The following is a 14,228-nucleotide window of genomic DNA, read 5'->3' as shown; positions in this document are numbered from 1 at the left end:
ATTTTTTGCTAAATTAACAAAAAAAGACCGAAAATTTTGAAAAAAAAAACACGTTTTTCTTTGTTTCTGGTTTAAAAGTTTGTAAATAAATAATTGTTCTTCATAAATTTAGGCCGAGATGTATTCTGCTACATGTCTTTGGTGAAAATAACCCATATTAGGATGTATTATTTAGTTTGTAGGAAAGTTATAGAGTTCACAGACTATGGTATAGATCTGAATATTGATCAATCCTGAAGTACTGACAGCCAATCTAATTTCTTGAGGTCCAAGAATGTCAGAACAGTACAGATATCCCCAAATGTCAGAACAGTACAGATATCCCCCAAATGTCAGAACAGTACAGATATCCCCCAAATGTCAGGACAGTACAAATATCCCCCAAATGACCCCTTTTTGCAGAGTAGACAGTCCAACGTACTTCATAAGAGCAGAGCCATACAAAGCAGTGTGCAGGAGCTGACAGGGGAGAGATCTGTGTTGTTTACATACAGGTCTTTTCCCTGTTGGAGATACTCAGTGATCACCGGATGATTGAGAAATCAAGCAAGAAATCACTGACCAGGACCAGGTGACTGACAGCCGAGGCTACGAATGGCGGCGCGGTCGGGCATGCGCGCGCCCCCCCACCTAATACTGCAAAATCACATGTAAATACTGCAAAATCACGTGTATACATACGTGATTTTGTGCACCCCTGCCGCCCTGCAGCAGTATTTCTGCTATAGGCCATGCCGGAAGCTGTTAATGACCACCTTAGTCAGCCACAGAACCTGTGTCATTAAAGAGGAGTTCCACCCAAAAGGAGAAGTTCCGCTTCAAAGATTGGTCCCCCGCTCCCCATTAAGGATTGGCACCTTTGGGGGGCGGGGGGGGAGTGGATACCCGAATTTGACAGGTGCACGCTCCCACGTCCACTGCGATCACCTAGGCGATCGGAAACGGAAGTTGTCCTCCTACCCTCCCTCCCCGAAGTCACGTGACGGGTCCCAGAAGACGCCGGGGCCATTCAGGAAGCACAGCTCTACTCGCGCATGCGCAGTGGGCACCCGGCTGTGAAGCCACAAGCTGTCACAGCCGGGTGCCCACACTGAAGATGGAATACAGGACGGCCGATGAAACGGGCTGCGGAGGGGGCAACGCGGGATCGTGGGACAGGTGAGTGGCTGTTTTTTAGTAGCTGCTGACTTTTTTTTTTTACAGAGTGAGTGGAACTCCGCTTTAATATGTGTTCTGGTTTACAGGGATGAGGTGGAGACCCCTCACTGACACCGACATCCATACCCACACCTTCTATAGTCTTTCCACGTATCTCTCTCTCTCTGTATCTCTATATTTCTCTCTCTGTGGGATTCATTTACTAAAGACAAACACACTGCGCACTTTGCAAGTGCAGTTGCACTCATTTTCCCCAGAGTTTAGTGAATGTGGTGATTTCCGCCATCCAATCATGTGCAATCAAAAATGTGTTTTTTGTTTTTTTTTTTTTTCTTGCACCTTATTGGGTATTCCTTACAATGCGAAGCTTTACCACGTTTGGCCACTTCAAGTCCAGACACTTTTACCGCCTTCCAGTCCAGGCCAATTTTCAGATTTCAGCATGATCGCATTTTGAGTGACAATTACGCGGTCATGCAACGTACTACACATTTTTAAATTGTAAACATTTTTTTTAAACAGGTAGAGCTTTCTTTTGGTAGTATTTGATCACCACTTGGTGTTTATTTTTTTGCACTATAAACTAAAAAAGACCGAAATTTTTAAAAAAAATCTTTTTTTCATAATTTTTTCTACATACATTTAGGCCAAAATGGATTCTGCTACATTTTTGGGGTAACAATTTCCCAAATCACTGTATATTATTTAGTCTCTGTGAAAGCTATAGAGTCAACTATGGGATATATGTTTGAAAATTGATCAGTTGAGTCCCTAAAATGCCGGACACTGGTGTGGGGTATGGCAGTGATCAGGACGCAGGTATGGGGTGATCAGGATGCTGGTATGGGGTATGGTGGTGATCAGGACGCAGGTATGGGGTGATCAGAATGCTGGTATGAGGTATGGCAGTGATGAGGATGCTGGTATGGGGTATGGTGGTGACCAGGACGCAGGTATGGGGTGATCAGAATGCTGGTATGGGGTATGGGGTGATCAGGACGCTGGTATGGGGTATGGTGGTGATCAGGACGCAGGTATGGGGTGATCAGGGTGCTGGTATGGGGTATGGTGGCGATCAGGATGCTGGTATGGGGTATGGTGGTGATCAGGACGCAGGTATGGGGTGATCAGGGTGCTGGTATGGGGTATGGTGGCAATCAGGATGCTGGTATGAGGTATGGCAGTGATCAGGACACTGGTATGGGGTATGGTGGTGATCAAGACACTGGTATGAGGTATGGCAGTGATCAGGACACTGGCTAGGGGTGATCAGGAAGCTGGTATGGGGTATAGCGGTGATAAGGATGCTAGTATGAGGTACGGTGCTTATCAGAACGCTAGTATGGGGTGATCAGGACACTGGTTTGGTGTATGGTGGTGATCAGGTCTTTAGCATGAGGTATGGCGGTGATCAGGACACTGTAATGGTGTATGTGGTGATCAGAACGCTGGCATGGGATATGGCGGTGATCAGGACATTAGCATGAGGTATGGGGTGATCAGAACGCTGGTATGGGGTATGGTGGCGATCAGGATGCTGGTATGAGGTATGGCAGTGATCAGGACACTGGTATGGGGTATGGTGGCGATCAGGATGCTGGTATGAGGTATGGCAGTGATCAGGGTGCTGGTATGGGGTATAGCGGTGATAAGGATGCTAGTATGAGGTACGGTGCTTATAAGAACGCTAGTATGGGGTGATCAGGACACTGGTTTGGTGTATGGTGGTGATCAGGACTTTAGCATGAGGTATGGCGGTGATCAGGACACTGTAATGGAGTATGTGGTGATCAGAACGCTGGCATGGGATATGGTGGTGATCAGGACATTAGCATGAGGTATGGGGTGATCAGAACGCTGGTATGGGGTATGGTGGTGATCCGGACATTAGCATGAGATATGGTGGTGATCAGGACACTGGTACGAGGTGATCAGGACACTGGTATGGGGTGATCAGGACACTGGTATGGGGTATGGGGTGATCAGGACACTGGTATGGGGTATGGCGGTGATCAGGATGCTGGTATGGGGTGATCAGGACACTGGTATGGGGTATGGCAGTGATCAGGATGCTGGTATGAGGTAATCAGGATACTGGTATGGTGTATGGGGTGATCAGAACGATGGCATGGGATATGGCGGTGATCAGGTCTTTAGCATGAGGTATGGGGTGATCAGGACATTGGTATAATGGTGATCAGGACGTTAGCATGAGATATGGCGGTGATCAGGATACTGGTATGGTGGTGATCAGGACGTTAGCATGGGGTATGGCGGTCATCAGGACACTGGTGTGAGGTGATCAGGACACTGGTATGGCAGTGATCAGGATGCTGGTATGGGGTGATCAGGACACTGGTATGGTGTATGTGGTGATCAGAACGCTGCCATGGGATATGGTGGTGGTCATGACACTGGTGTGAGGTGATCAGGACACTGGTATGGGGTATGGCAGTGTTCAGGATGCTGGTATGGGGTATGGTGGTGATCAGGACACTGGTATGGGGTATGGTGGTGATCAGGATGTTAGCATGAGGTACGGCGGTGATCAGGACACTGGTATGGGGTGATCAGGACACTGATATGGGGTATGGCAGTGATTGGGATGCTGGTATGAGGTGATCAGGATACTGGTTTGGGATATGGCAGTGATCGGGATGCTGGTATGGGGTGATCAGGATGCTGGTATGAGGTGATCAGGATACTGGTTTGGGATATGGCAGTGATCAGGACATTAGCATGAGGTATGGAAGTAATCAGGATGCTGGTAAGGGGTGATCAAAACATACAATGGAGGAATAGCATGGAGAGAAATGAAGGCATGAGTAGAAAGAAGGATTAACTTGGGATCTGAAGGTAATCCTGTGGGATGTTTTCTAATGAAATGAGGATCCACTGGATTACTATCTCTGGAGGCTTTTATAATATTTATTTAGGATAAGGGTATGTTATTCAGCCACTTAGATGTGTTCACAGAGGAATGTGTATGGCAAACACTGTCACGGGATTGCCGCTTTTCCTTCCTTGGACCACTTTTGGTAGGTCTTGACCACTGCAGACCGGGAACATCCCACAAGAGCTGTAGGTTTGGGGATGCTCTGACCCAATCATCTATCCATTACAATTTGGCCCTTGTCAGAGGGAACTCTAATGTAATGGCAAGAAGAGGGTCCGCTGCAGAACATGTGAAAGGGTCCCACTGCAGGACAATAAAAAAAAAGGTCCTGCAACAGGAGAAAAGGTCCCTGGGCTAGGAGGGAAGGGCCCTGGGCTTCATGGTTTTTTTTTGCATCAGTGCCCTAAATGTTCTAGTTATGCCTCTGGCCTAGTGCATTACCCCAGTTGTGAGGAACAGGGGACCCTAACACTGCTGTGCACAGGCAGTGTTTAGAGCCCCGTCACACTCACCTCTCGTGTAACCTCAGGTTCCATGTACTCTGAAATGTTTTGTTGCTGGGAGCAGAAAAATGCTAAACGCGATTAGCGTTTGGACACTGGCCAGAGTACTTGCCATTAAAATGAGTAAACACCAAAGTGCTAAATGCGGTTAGCACTTAGGTGTGTTTACATGCATTTTTGCCACGCTTAGGGTTTTTTTCCCAAAATGTTCCTCTCTTGAACATGATTCTTCTTTGTTCAGGAGAGGGACATTTAACTGGCCCTAAACTCTGCTGCTGTTAAACTCTGATAAAAGTCTATGTGTGCATGGACACATAGGCTTTTATTGAGTTGAGTTCAGGGGCTTTGGCAAAAAAAAAAACCCATCAAAAGCACTTGAACTCACATTTATGAGCAGCAGTGTGTATGAGACCTCAGACTTCTGGAGCTCTGCCCACCAGCCAATGGGAAGTGATGTTGCACGTCACCTCTCCCATCCACCGCACAAGGATCTCCAGCTGGGAAGGCCTACTGAGGATCTCAATCTGGGAAGGCCTGCTGTATAGCTGATGAACAGATGGATGGGCATGAGTGGGGCCTCATCAGGGGCGGACTGACCATTTGGAAACTCGGGCACTGCCCAAGGGCCCAGGGTCAGTAGGGGGCCCCATGAGATGCCCCTGGTACCTTTTTCATAAGCTTTTTTGAGTTTGGGCCCCATGATCCCCTATTGCCCGGGGGCCCCATGAGTTGTCAGTCTGCCCCTGGGCCTCATGTCTAAATTTTGCCTAAGGCCTCACAAAGCCTAGAGTCACCTCTGTATACAGCTAAAACTGTATCTTATTTACAGCCCTCTATCCACATATCGGATATTGTATTCTGACAGTGGGACCCACCGCTGCCAGAATGCACTGAACACACCTGCAGCCGCTGACTGAGAAAAGTTCCCTGGTGATCAATGTATCAACTTAACTCTCTATCTCCCTCTATCTCTCTCTGTATACATGTAGCACACCTCCATAAGAGCCACTAGTGAACTCCATAAGAACACTGGTAAGTCCTATTTCCCAACTTAGAGCATACACAGCCAGACACATAGCATTTTCTTATTTTTTCCACTGGCTCTAAAGAATACTCTTGGGGTCTCCTTTTTGGATTTTACTGGAAACAATGAACTTGGATAGGATGAGGGAGCATGGGATATCCCAATAAACTGTAGAACTAAATAACCTGAGGACGCCTTAGCTTTTTGGCTTCACTGTAGTGTAAGGAATGTCCCACAGTATCTCTATGCTGATGTGACTAGTACTCATTCGGGGGGTTTAAAAGCTACAAACAGTCACTGTACGTCCAGCATCAGGGTCATTTACTCACACAGCCACAGGATCATCAGGTGCCTCCTGCCGATATCCACCAGGCTCTTCCTAGTGAGGGAGATGTAGACTCACACCACCATAGGACGGCTGGACCCCTTCCCACTAACTTCCTCCTGGCTCTCTCTTGTGAGCTTCTCCAAACTCAGCTTGATCCCTGAATTCAAGCTTGCAAATAGCCTCCCAGCTAAGTCCAGCTGGGACATCAGTGTCTACCTGATGGCTTTTTCTTGACACCTGACAGTGCAGTGACAGAGGGAGAGCACAATGTGGTGAGAGGAGAAGATGACAAGGAGAGGACAGTGTGGTGAGAGAAGGAGAGCATGGCAGGGAGAGGACAGTGTGGTGAGAGAAGATGGCAGGGAGGACAGTGTGGTGAGAAAAGGAGAAGATGGCAGGGAGGACAGTGTGGTGAGAGAAGGAGAGCATGGCAGGGAGAGGACAGTGTGGTGAGAGGAGAGCATGGCAGGGAGAGGACAGTGTGGTGAGAGAAGATGGCAGGGAGAGGACAGTGTGGTGAGAGGAGAGCATGACAGGGAGAGGACAGTGTGGTGAGAGAAGAAGATGGCAGGGAGGACAGTGTGGTGAGAGAAGGAGAGCATGGCAGGGAGAGGACAGTGTGGTGAGAGAAGGAGAGCATGGCAGGGAGAGGACAGTGTGGTGAGAGAAGAAGATGGCAGGGAGGACAGTGTGGTGAGAGAAGGAGAGCATGGCAGGGAGAGGACAGTGTATAGTATTATAATAAAAAACAAGCGCTGGATCTACGTGCAAAAAGCAGCTAGCATGAAAGGCAACACCCCTGAACCTTCTGGGAAAACATATATATACAACATGCAGCACTATAAAATACAATGTTAAATATCATTACAAATCATTAAAAATTCTCAATGTGACCTTAGTATTGAGTCATAAGAATATCATCGTCTCGGGTGGATGAAATAACCCAAAAAGTTGTAGTAAAGTTCTTAGTAAATAATCAGGGCTTCCAGGTAACAGGAGTGCAATCCAAGAACACCAGGGGGAGCCAACACTTGTGGATTTCATCAATGGTCTCCTTGAAAGGGAAGGCTCATAACAAAATGAGCCCAAGCACAAAGATTTCCATAGTGCAAAACTGCTTTAATAAGATTAAAGTATATCGAAATATAAAAAGAAATACACTCACACTTAGTATGTACAATAACAAAGATGGCCGCTGGCCATATAGGGTAGGCCACGTGGTATGTCACTGAGGGCAGCTTCCTGACAAAGCACGTTCTCAAAGTGTGGTGGGAGAATGAGAAGATGGCAGGGAGAGGACAGTGTGGTGAGAGAAGAAGAAGATGGCAGGGAGAGGACAATGTGGTGAGAGAAGAAGAAGATGGCAGGGAGAGGACAGTGTGGTGGGAGAATGAGAAGGTGGCAGGGAGAGGACAGTGTGGTGAGAGAAGGAGAAGATGGCAGGGAGAGGACAGTGTGGTGAGAGAAGGAGATGGCAGGGAGACGACATTGTGGTGAGAGAAGGATAAGATGGCAGGGAGAGGACATTGTGGTGAGAGAAGGAGAAGATGGCAGGGAGAGGACATTGTGGTGAGAGAAGGAGAAGATGGCAGGGAGAGGACAGTGTGGTGAGAGAAGAAGATGGCAGGGAGACGACATTGTGGTGAGAGAAGGATAAGATGGCAGGGAGAGGACATTGTGGTGAGAGAAGGAGAAGATGGCAGGGAGAGGACAGTGTGGTGAGAGAAGAAGAAGATGGCAGGGAGAGGATAGTGTGGTGAGAGAAGGAGAAGATGGCAGGGAGAGGACAGTGTGGTGAGAGAAGGAGAAGATTGCAGAGAGAGATCAGTGTGGTGAGAGAAGGAGAAGATGGCAGGGAGAGGACAGTGTGGTGAGAGAAGGAGAAGATGGCAGCGAGAGGACAGTGTGGTGAGAGAAGGAGAAGATGGCAGGGAGAGGACAGTGTGGTGAGAGAAGGAGAAGATGGCAGGGAGAGGACAGTGTGGTGAGAGAAGGGGATGATGGCAGGGAGAGGACAGTGTGGTGAGAGAAGGAGAAGATGGCAGCGAGAGGACAGTGTGGTGAGAGAAGGAGAAGATGGCAGGGAGAGGACAGTGTGGTGAGAGAAGGAGAAGATGGCAGCGAGAGGACAGTGTGGTGAGAGAAGGAGAAGATGGCAGGGAGAGGACAGTGTGGTGAGAGAAGGGGATGATGGCAGGGAGAGGACAGTGTGGTGAGAGAAGGAGAAGATGGCAGGGAGAGGACAGTGTGGTGAGAGAAGGGGATGATGGCAGGGAGAGGACAGTGTGGTGAGAGAAGGAGAAGATGGCAGGGAGAGGACAGTGTGGTGAGAGAAGGGGATGATGACAGGGAGAGGACAGTGTGGTGAGAGAAGGAGAAGATGGCAGGGAGAGGACAGTGTGGTGAGAGAAGGGGATGATGGCAGGGAGAGGACAGTGTGGTGAGAGAAGGAGAAGATGGCAGGGAGAGGACAGTGTGGTGAGAGAAGGAGATGATGGCAGGGAGAGGATAGTGTGGTTGGAGAATGAGAAGATGGCAGGGAAAACTTTTGAACCATATACAATGGGTACCCATTCAAGCTATCCAGAAAAAAAACTAATCTCCTTAACTACTCAGGATAAATACAAAGGATTTAATTGCATAAATTTGCTAATCTATGGGAAGGCCACACTGCTGTATCAAGGCACCTCTGATAAATGTGGTCGCCACTCTAAATTATCCAAGTTTCCCAAGTGTAAGATATTTACACAAAATAAGAGTTTACCTGGAGTCAGCCTCATCCTGCTTAAAGGCTAAATCCTCCTTTTGCCCCATGTTACACCCATGAACTAGAAGTTGTAGTTCTTAATAGAACACAAGTGTAGTGGTCATTGCACTTGTAGTCCTGTTATTATTACATTATTAAGTGCTGATATCCAGCAAAAGCAGGAGTGATCAGAGATGTGTAGCTGTACGAAGGAGACTGGACCCAATGAATTGCAATTGTAATAAGATTTATTAATAAAACAGCAAAAAAACACCCAACACTACAAACAGAATACAAAGCAAAAGTGAAACACGTGATAAATGAAACCCACTAATAAACTAGATAACTAACAGATTAACTATGATAAACTATATACAAGCAAGGGAAGGTAAGGCAGGATCAGGCAGGAGGTACAAGGAACAGCGGCTGAGGCAAGTCAGGAAGGGGGACAAAGCTTGAATCAAATACAAGGGAAAGAGGTTGAGGTAGAGACAGCGGGGTCAGGGGAACTGGTACAAGACATCAATGGTCAGGGTAACAGGTACAGAAGCAGGATCAATACAGGAGCAATGAGATCAGGATGTTTGGCACACATGGAAAATCTCTAAGGCACACTGATAAGCTAAAGAAGGGGCTGAATACCCTCCCAACAACCAGCATCAGGTTCAGACTAATTCCTGGGATCTTCTGACTTATGGGAAACACTGACTGGTAGACAGGTTGGAAGACTACAATGCCACCAGTGGGTGTTATGGTTCCTGATACCACTGACACTTTCTTCAGTTCTCTAATTGAAAGTCCGTACCTCAGTACAGACAGGTAGCTGGAGGAAGAGTCTACAGGAGCCTGGTATTGTACCCACTGATCTCAGTTGCAATGCTTTACAGGCTCTCTTACAAAAATTTAACAAAATCCAAATTTTTTCCAAATATACAGTATATGCATTGTTTTAAAACTTGGAGTTACTCTTTAACCCCTTCACACCAGCGCCTCCCAGCCCTTTAAGGGGTTTCCGAAGCCGGGAGGCAGGACGTGGTTTAGGGTCATGTGACTGCCGTGATTGGCCGTCACGGCAGTCACGTGACTGGAAAGGTCCCGATCGCAAGGAGAGATTGGGACCTTTCCGTGGGGACACCGACACGTGCTGGGAACACGCAGGGCGTGCACTCTCAGCACATTTGTTTACAAATGGTACGCAAATAGGAGCAATGCTGCTTAGGAGATCGTTTATACAAGTGAAATTATCATCTCTCTAGTGAATTTGCAAGTTTACTGTATTTTCATATAACATAATGGATTCAGGTCACATGTTTTGTGGAGAAGTTGACATAGCAATATTAATCTCTGAATGCTAACATATCTAAAGTCATTTGAGGTCAACGTATTTTGCATTAATTTGTCCTTTGTCAAGGCAACCTACTGATAATAAATGGGCTGCCAATATACCAAAAAGGACAAAAATGCCCCTTACCCAATTTTCTTTAGCAATGCAGTGTACCACAAGGCATGTTATGCGAGATACCCGTTTCCTAATGTACTGCAGTGTATGAAATCTTGAATCTCAAACTATCCCCCCCACCTTAAAGCGGAGATCCACCCAAAAGGGGAAGTTCCGCTTTAAGGACTGCTCCCCCGCTCCCAGCTTTGTGGGGTGGGGAGGGGGAGCGGGTACCCAAATTTGACAGGTACCCGCTCCCACTTCCGGTCCGATCACATAGGTGATCGGAAACGGAAGGTGTCCTCCCTTCCTCCCTCACTGTAGTCTTTTGGGACACGCGACAGGTCCCAGAAGACTACAGGACCATTCATGAAGCGAAGAGCTACTCGCGCATGCGCAGTGGGTACCCGGCTGTGAAGCCGCAAGCTATCACAGCCGGCTGCCCACACTGAAGATGCTGGCCTCCTGGAATACAGGATGGCCATTGAAACGGGCAGTGGGGGACACACCGTGGGACCGCGGGACAGGTAAGTGGCTGTTTTTTTAAAGTCAGTAGCTACAGTTTTTGTAGCTGCTGACTTATATTTTTTGACAGGTGAGTGGAACTCCGCTTTAAGGTCCTGAAATACTTTTTTAACTGTGAAAATACAAGTCTTACAATGTCCATACATATATGGTCCTCTAACAGAAACTGGAAACTGTACTTAATAATGTATTTCTTGCTTCCTATTACACTGGGTATGGACCAGCATGTCCTTCACAGTTTTTGCCCTCCTATAGGTTATTGGATTTGTCGATGAAATATCAAAGGCATTAGATCTTCTTGCAAATTTGTCTGAAATTCCTAAAAATCCATGGTTTTCAAGCATGAAAACACAAACCTTCAACCATGAAGACGGGAATTGTTGTTTCTTTATATACCGGGTAAAGACCAACATGTCCTTCACAGCTTTTGCCCTCCTACAGGTTATATTAGAACGGGTTGATAAAGTATCACAAAATGTAGTATCTTCTTGGCCAAAATTTCGAAAACAAATGCATGGGTTTCTGTGTCATGGTTAGGTAACGTTTGTATTATTCTGTTTCAATTCTTTCTCTTATACTTTGGTAGAGTGGAATCTCAGTCTAGGGATTTGTTGTCACATGATTTGGCAGGTTGATAAGTGGTTGTCAGAGTTTCAAATGGATGGCATTTTATCTAGAAGGTCTTTTGTTTTTTTGATGTTGAATAACGAGTATCCTTAAAGAAACATCAGCCACATTGTTAACATCTATAAGGGCTCATGTACACTGCAGCTGATAAACTCACGTTTAGGATCTTTTCTGCGTTTTTTTCAGCAGCCCCTGAGCGCTCCCTAATGTTTTCCTATGTGTCCATGTACACATCTTCATTTACAGTCATTTACAGGCATTTGAGTTTACAGTCATTTTCTTGAACACAGAAAACTTTCAGCAGTCGATTTTATCAGCGTTTCAAATGCAAAACGCTTGTAAATGCGGCAAATCACGTTTATAAGCGTTTGCGTCTGAAATTTTTTTTTATCTCTTCCAGTTCCTGATGCTGTCCAGAGCCTTTTTTCATCATGAAAAATGCATGCAAAGCGTTTTCAAGGTACTCAGATGGACAAAACACTGAACACAGGATGTTCCTACCAAGCATGTCGCACATTGTAATGACCAATTCACACCTCAAACCTCTCCCACCCTTAGAAACAAGAGATATGTTAATGACCATTCACACCTCAAATTCCTCATGAAGACCCCCTGCCAGGTGGCCTTAATGACTTGGTCCACCAGACACCTTTCCCACCCTTGGAAACAAAAGAAATGTTAATGAAAATTCACACCTCAAATTCCTCATGAAGACCCCCTGCCAGGTGACCTTAATGACTCCCCCCACTAGACACCTTTCCCACCCTTGGAAACAAAAGAAATGTTAATGATCATTCACACCTCAAATTCCTAGTGAAGACCCCCTGCCAGGTGACCTTAATGACTCCATCCACCAGACACCTTTCCCACCCTTGGAAACAAAAGAAATGTTAATGAAAATTCACACCTCAAATTCCTCATGAAGACCCCCTGCCAGGTGGCCTTAATGACTTGATCCACCAGACACCTTTCCCACCCTTGGAAACAAAAGAAATGTTAATGACCATTCACACCTCAAATTCCTCACGCAGACCCCCTGCCAGGTGACCCTAATGACTCCCACCACCAGACACCTTTCCCATCCTTGGAAACAAAAGAAATGTTAATGACCATTCACACCTCAAATTCCTCATGAAGACCCCCTGCCAGGTGGCCTTAATGACTTGGTCCACCAGACACCTTTCCCACCCTTGGAAACAAAAGAAATGTTAATGACCATTCACACCTCAAATTCCTCATGCAGACCCCCTGCCAGGTGACCCTAATGACTCCCACCACCAGACACCTTTCCCACCCTTGGAAACAAAAGAAATGTTAATGACCATTCACACCTCAAATTCCTCATGAAGACCCCCTGCCTGGTGACCTTAATGACTCCCTCCACCAGACACCTTTCCCACCCTTGGAAACAAAAGAAATGTTAATGAAAATTCACACCTCAAATTCCTCATGAAGACCCCCTGCCAGGTGACCTTAATGACTCCCTCCACCAGACACCTCTCCCACCCTTGGAAACAAAAGATATGTTAGTGAGCAACTCACACCTAATTATCTCAACACATACTGCTGTCTCTGCTTCTACTCTCTGTATTTCTCTGAAACAGTCTGAAATAGTTAATAATTTACCACTTTTCAGTGCATTGTGGGCATTTGGGAGGTTCTCCTGTGCTTATCTTTAAAAAATGCTTCTAAACGCACATCTGAATGATGGAATCTGACTGCTGGAAAATGCTGCCCAGAATGCACTGACAAGTGGTAAAGTATTAACTGTTATGCAAACACGGCTAAACAGACGTTTTTTAACCTACGTTTTCCAGCAGTCAGTTTTCATCATTTAGAAGTGTCCCGTGTACATGGAGCCTAAGGCATCTAATCGGTATGAATCCTCTGGTGACCAATTAGTGATGCCTTCTGTGAAAAGCACTTGCCACATTGGGAACATTTAAATGGCTTCTCTCCTGTGTGAATCGTTTCATGTAGATTAAGATGTGACTTTTGTGAGAAGCACTTGCCACATTCTGCACATTTAAACGGCTTCTCTCCTGTGTGGATCTTCAGATGTCTAATAAGATTTTTCTTAGAACAGAAACATTTGTCACATTCAGAGCAGAAAAACGGCTTCTCTCCGGTGTGAATACTTTCATGTTGATTAAGCTGTGCCCTTTGTGAGAAGCACTTGTCACATTCTGAACATTTAAACGGCTTCTCTCCTGTGTGGGTTCTCAGGTGTTTAACAAGACTTCTTTTTGCAGAGAAACATTTATCACATTCTGAACAATTAAATGGCTTCTCTCCTGTGTGGGTTCTCAGGTGTGAAACAAGATAAGACTTTGTAGAGAAACATTTGTAACATTCTGAACATTTAAACGGCTTCTCTCCTGTGTGGGTTCTCAGGTGTTCAACAAGACTACACTTTTCAGAGAAACATTTGTCACATTCTGAACAATTAAATGGCTTCACTCCTGTGTGAATCCTCTGGTGTGCGATTAGCGACTGCTTAGAGAAAAACACTTTTTCACATTCGGAGCAAGAAAATACATTCTCTCCGGTGTGAATCTGTTCATGTCTCACAAGTGTTTCTCTGCGTGAGAAGCACTTGCCACATTCTGAGCATTTAAATGGTTTCTTTCCTGTGTGAATCCTTTGGTGACTGATTAGTGATGATTTCCATGCAAAGACTTGTTCACATTCTGAGCAAGAAAACGGCTTCTCTCCCGTGTGAATCATTTCATGTATAGCAAGATATCCCCTTCTTGCAAAGAACTTGCCACATTCTGAACATTTAAATTGGTCCTTTTCAGTGTGAATCCTCTGGTGACGGATTAGAAATGTTTTCCATGGAAAAACTTTTTCACATTCTGAGCAAGAAAATTGCTTTTTTCCCGTGTGAACCTTTTGGTGTTGAGCAAGATTTACTCTCGTTGAGAAGCACTTGCCACATTCTGAACATTTAAATTGTTTCTCTCCTGTGTGAATCCTATCA

At 45.9% G+C, this 14,228-nt stretch overlaps 1 protein-coding gene across 1 annotated transcript in view; it reads right to left on the bottom strand.

The window, feature by feature from the left end:
• The window catches only part of LOC149446797 (uncharacterized), a 51,235-nt gene extending 37,263 nt beyond the window's left edge, over positions 1-13,972 (bottom strand). The window contains exons 1-2 of the mRNA XM_089652626.1: positions 13,120-13,972; positions 4,567-4,571 (exon numbers count right to left, since the gene is read on the bottom strand). Coding sequence (XP_089508752.1) covers positions 4,567-4,571; positions 13,120-13,972 — 858 coding nt within the window. The remainder of the gene's footprint in view (positions 1-4,566; positions 4,572-13,119) is intronic.
• Positions 13,973-14,228: the final 256 nt, after the last annotated feature.

The sequence above is a fragment of the Staurois parvus genome, unplaced genomic scaffold, assembly GCF_062004578.1.
Source record: "Staurois parvus isolate SC_StPar_1 unplaced genomic scaffold, SC_StPar_1.0 ptg000689l, whole genome shotgun sequence".
NCBI lineage: Eukaryota > Metazoa > Chordata > Amphibia > Anura > Ranidae > Staurois > Staurois parvus.
The sequence above is the reverse complement of the archived record's forward strand: the minus strand, read 5'-3'. Positions and strand labels throughout refer to the sequence as shown.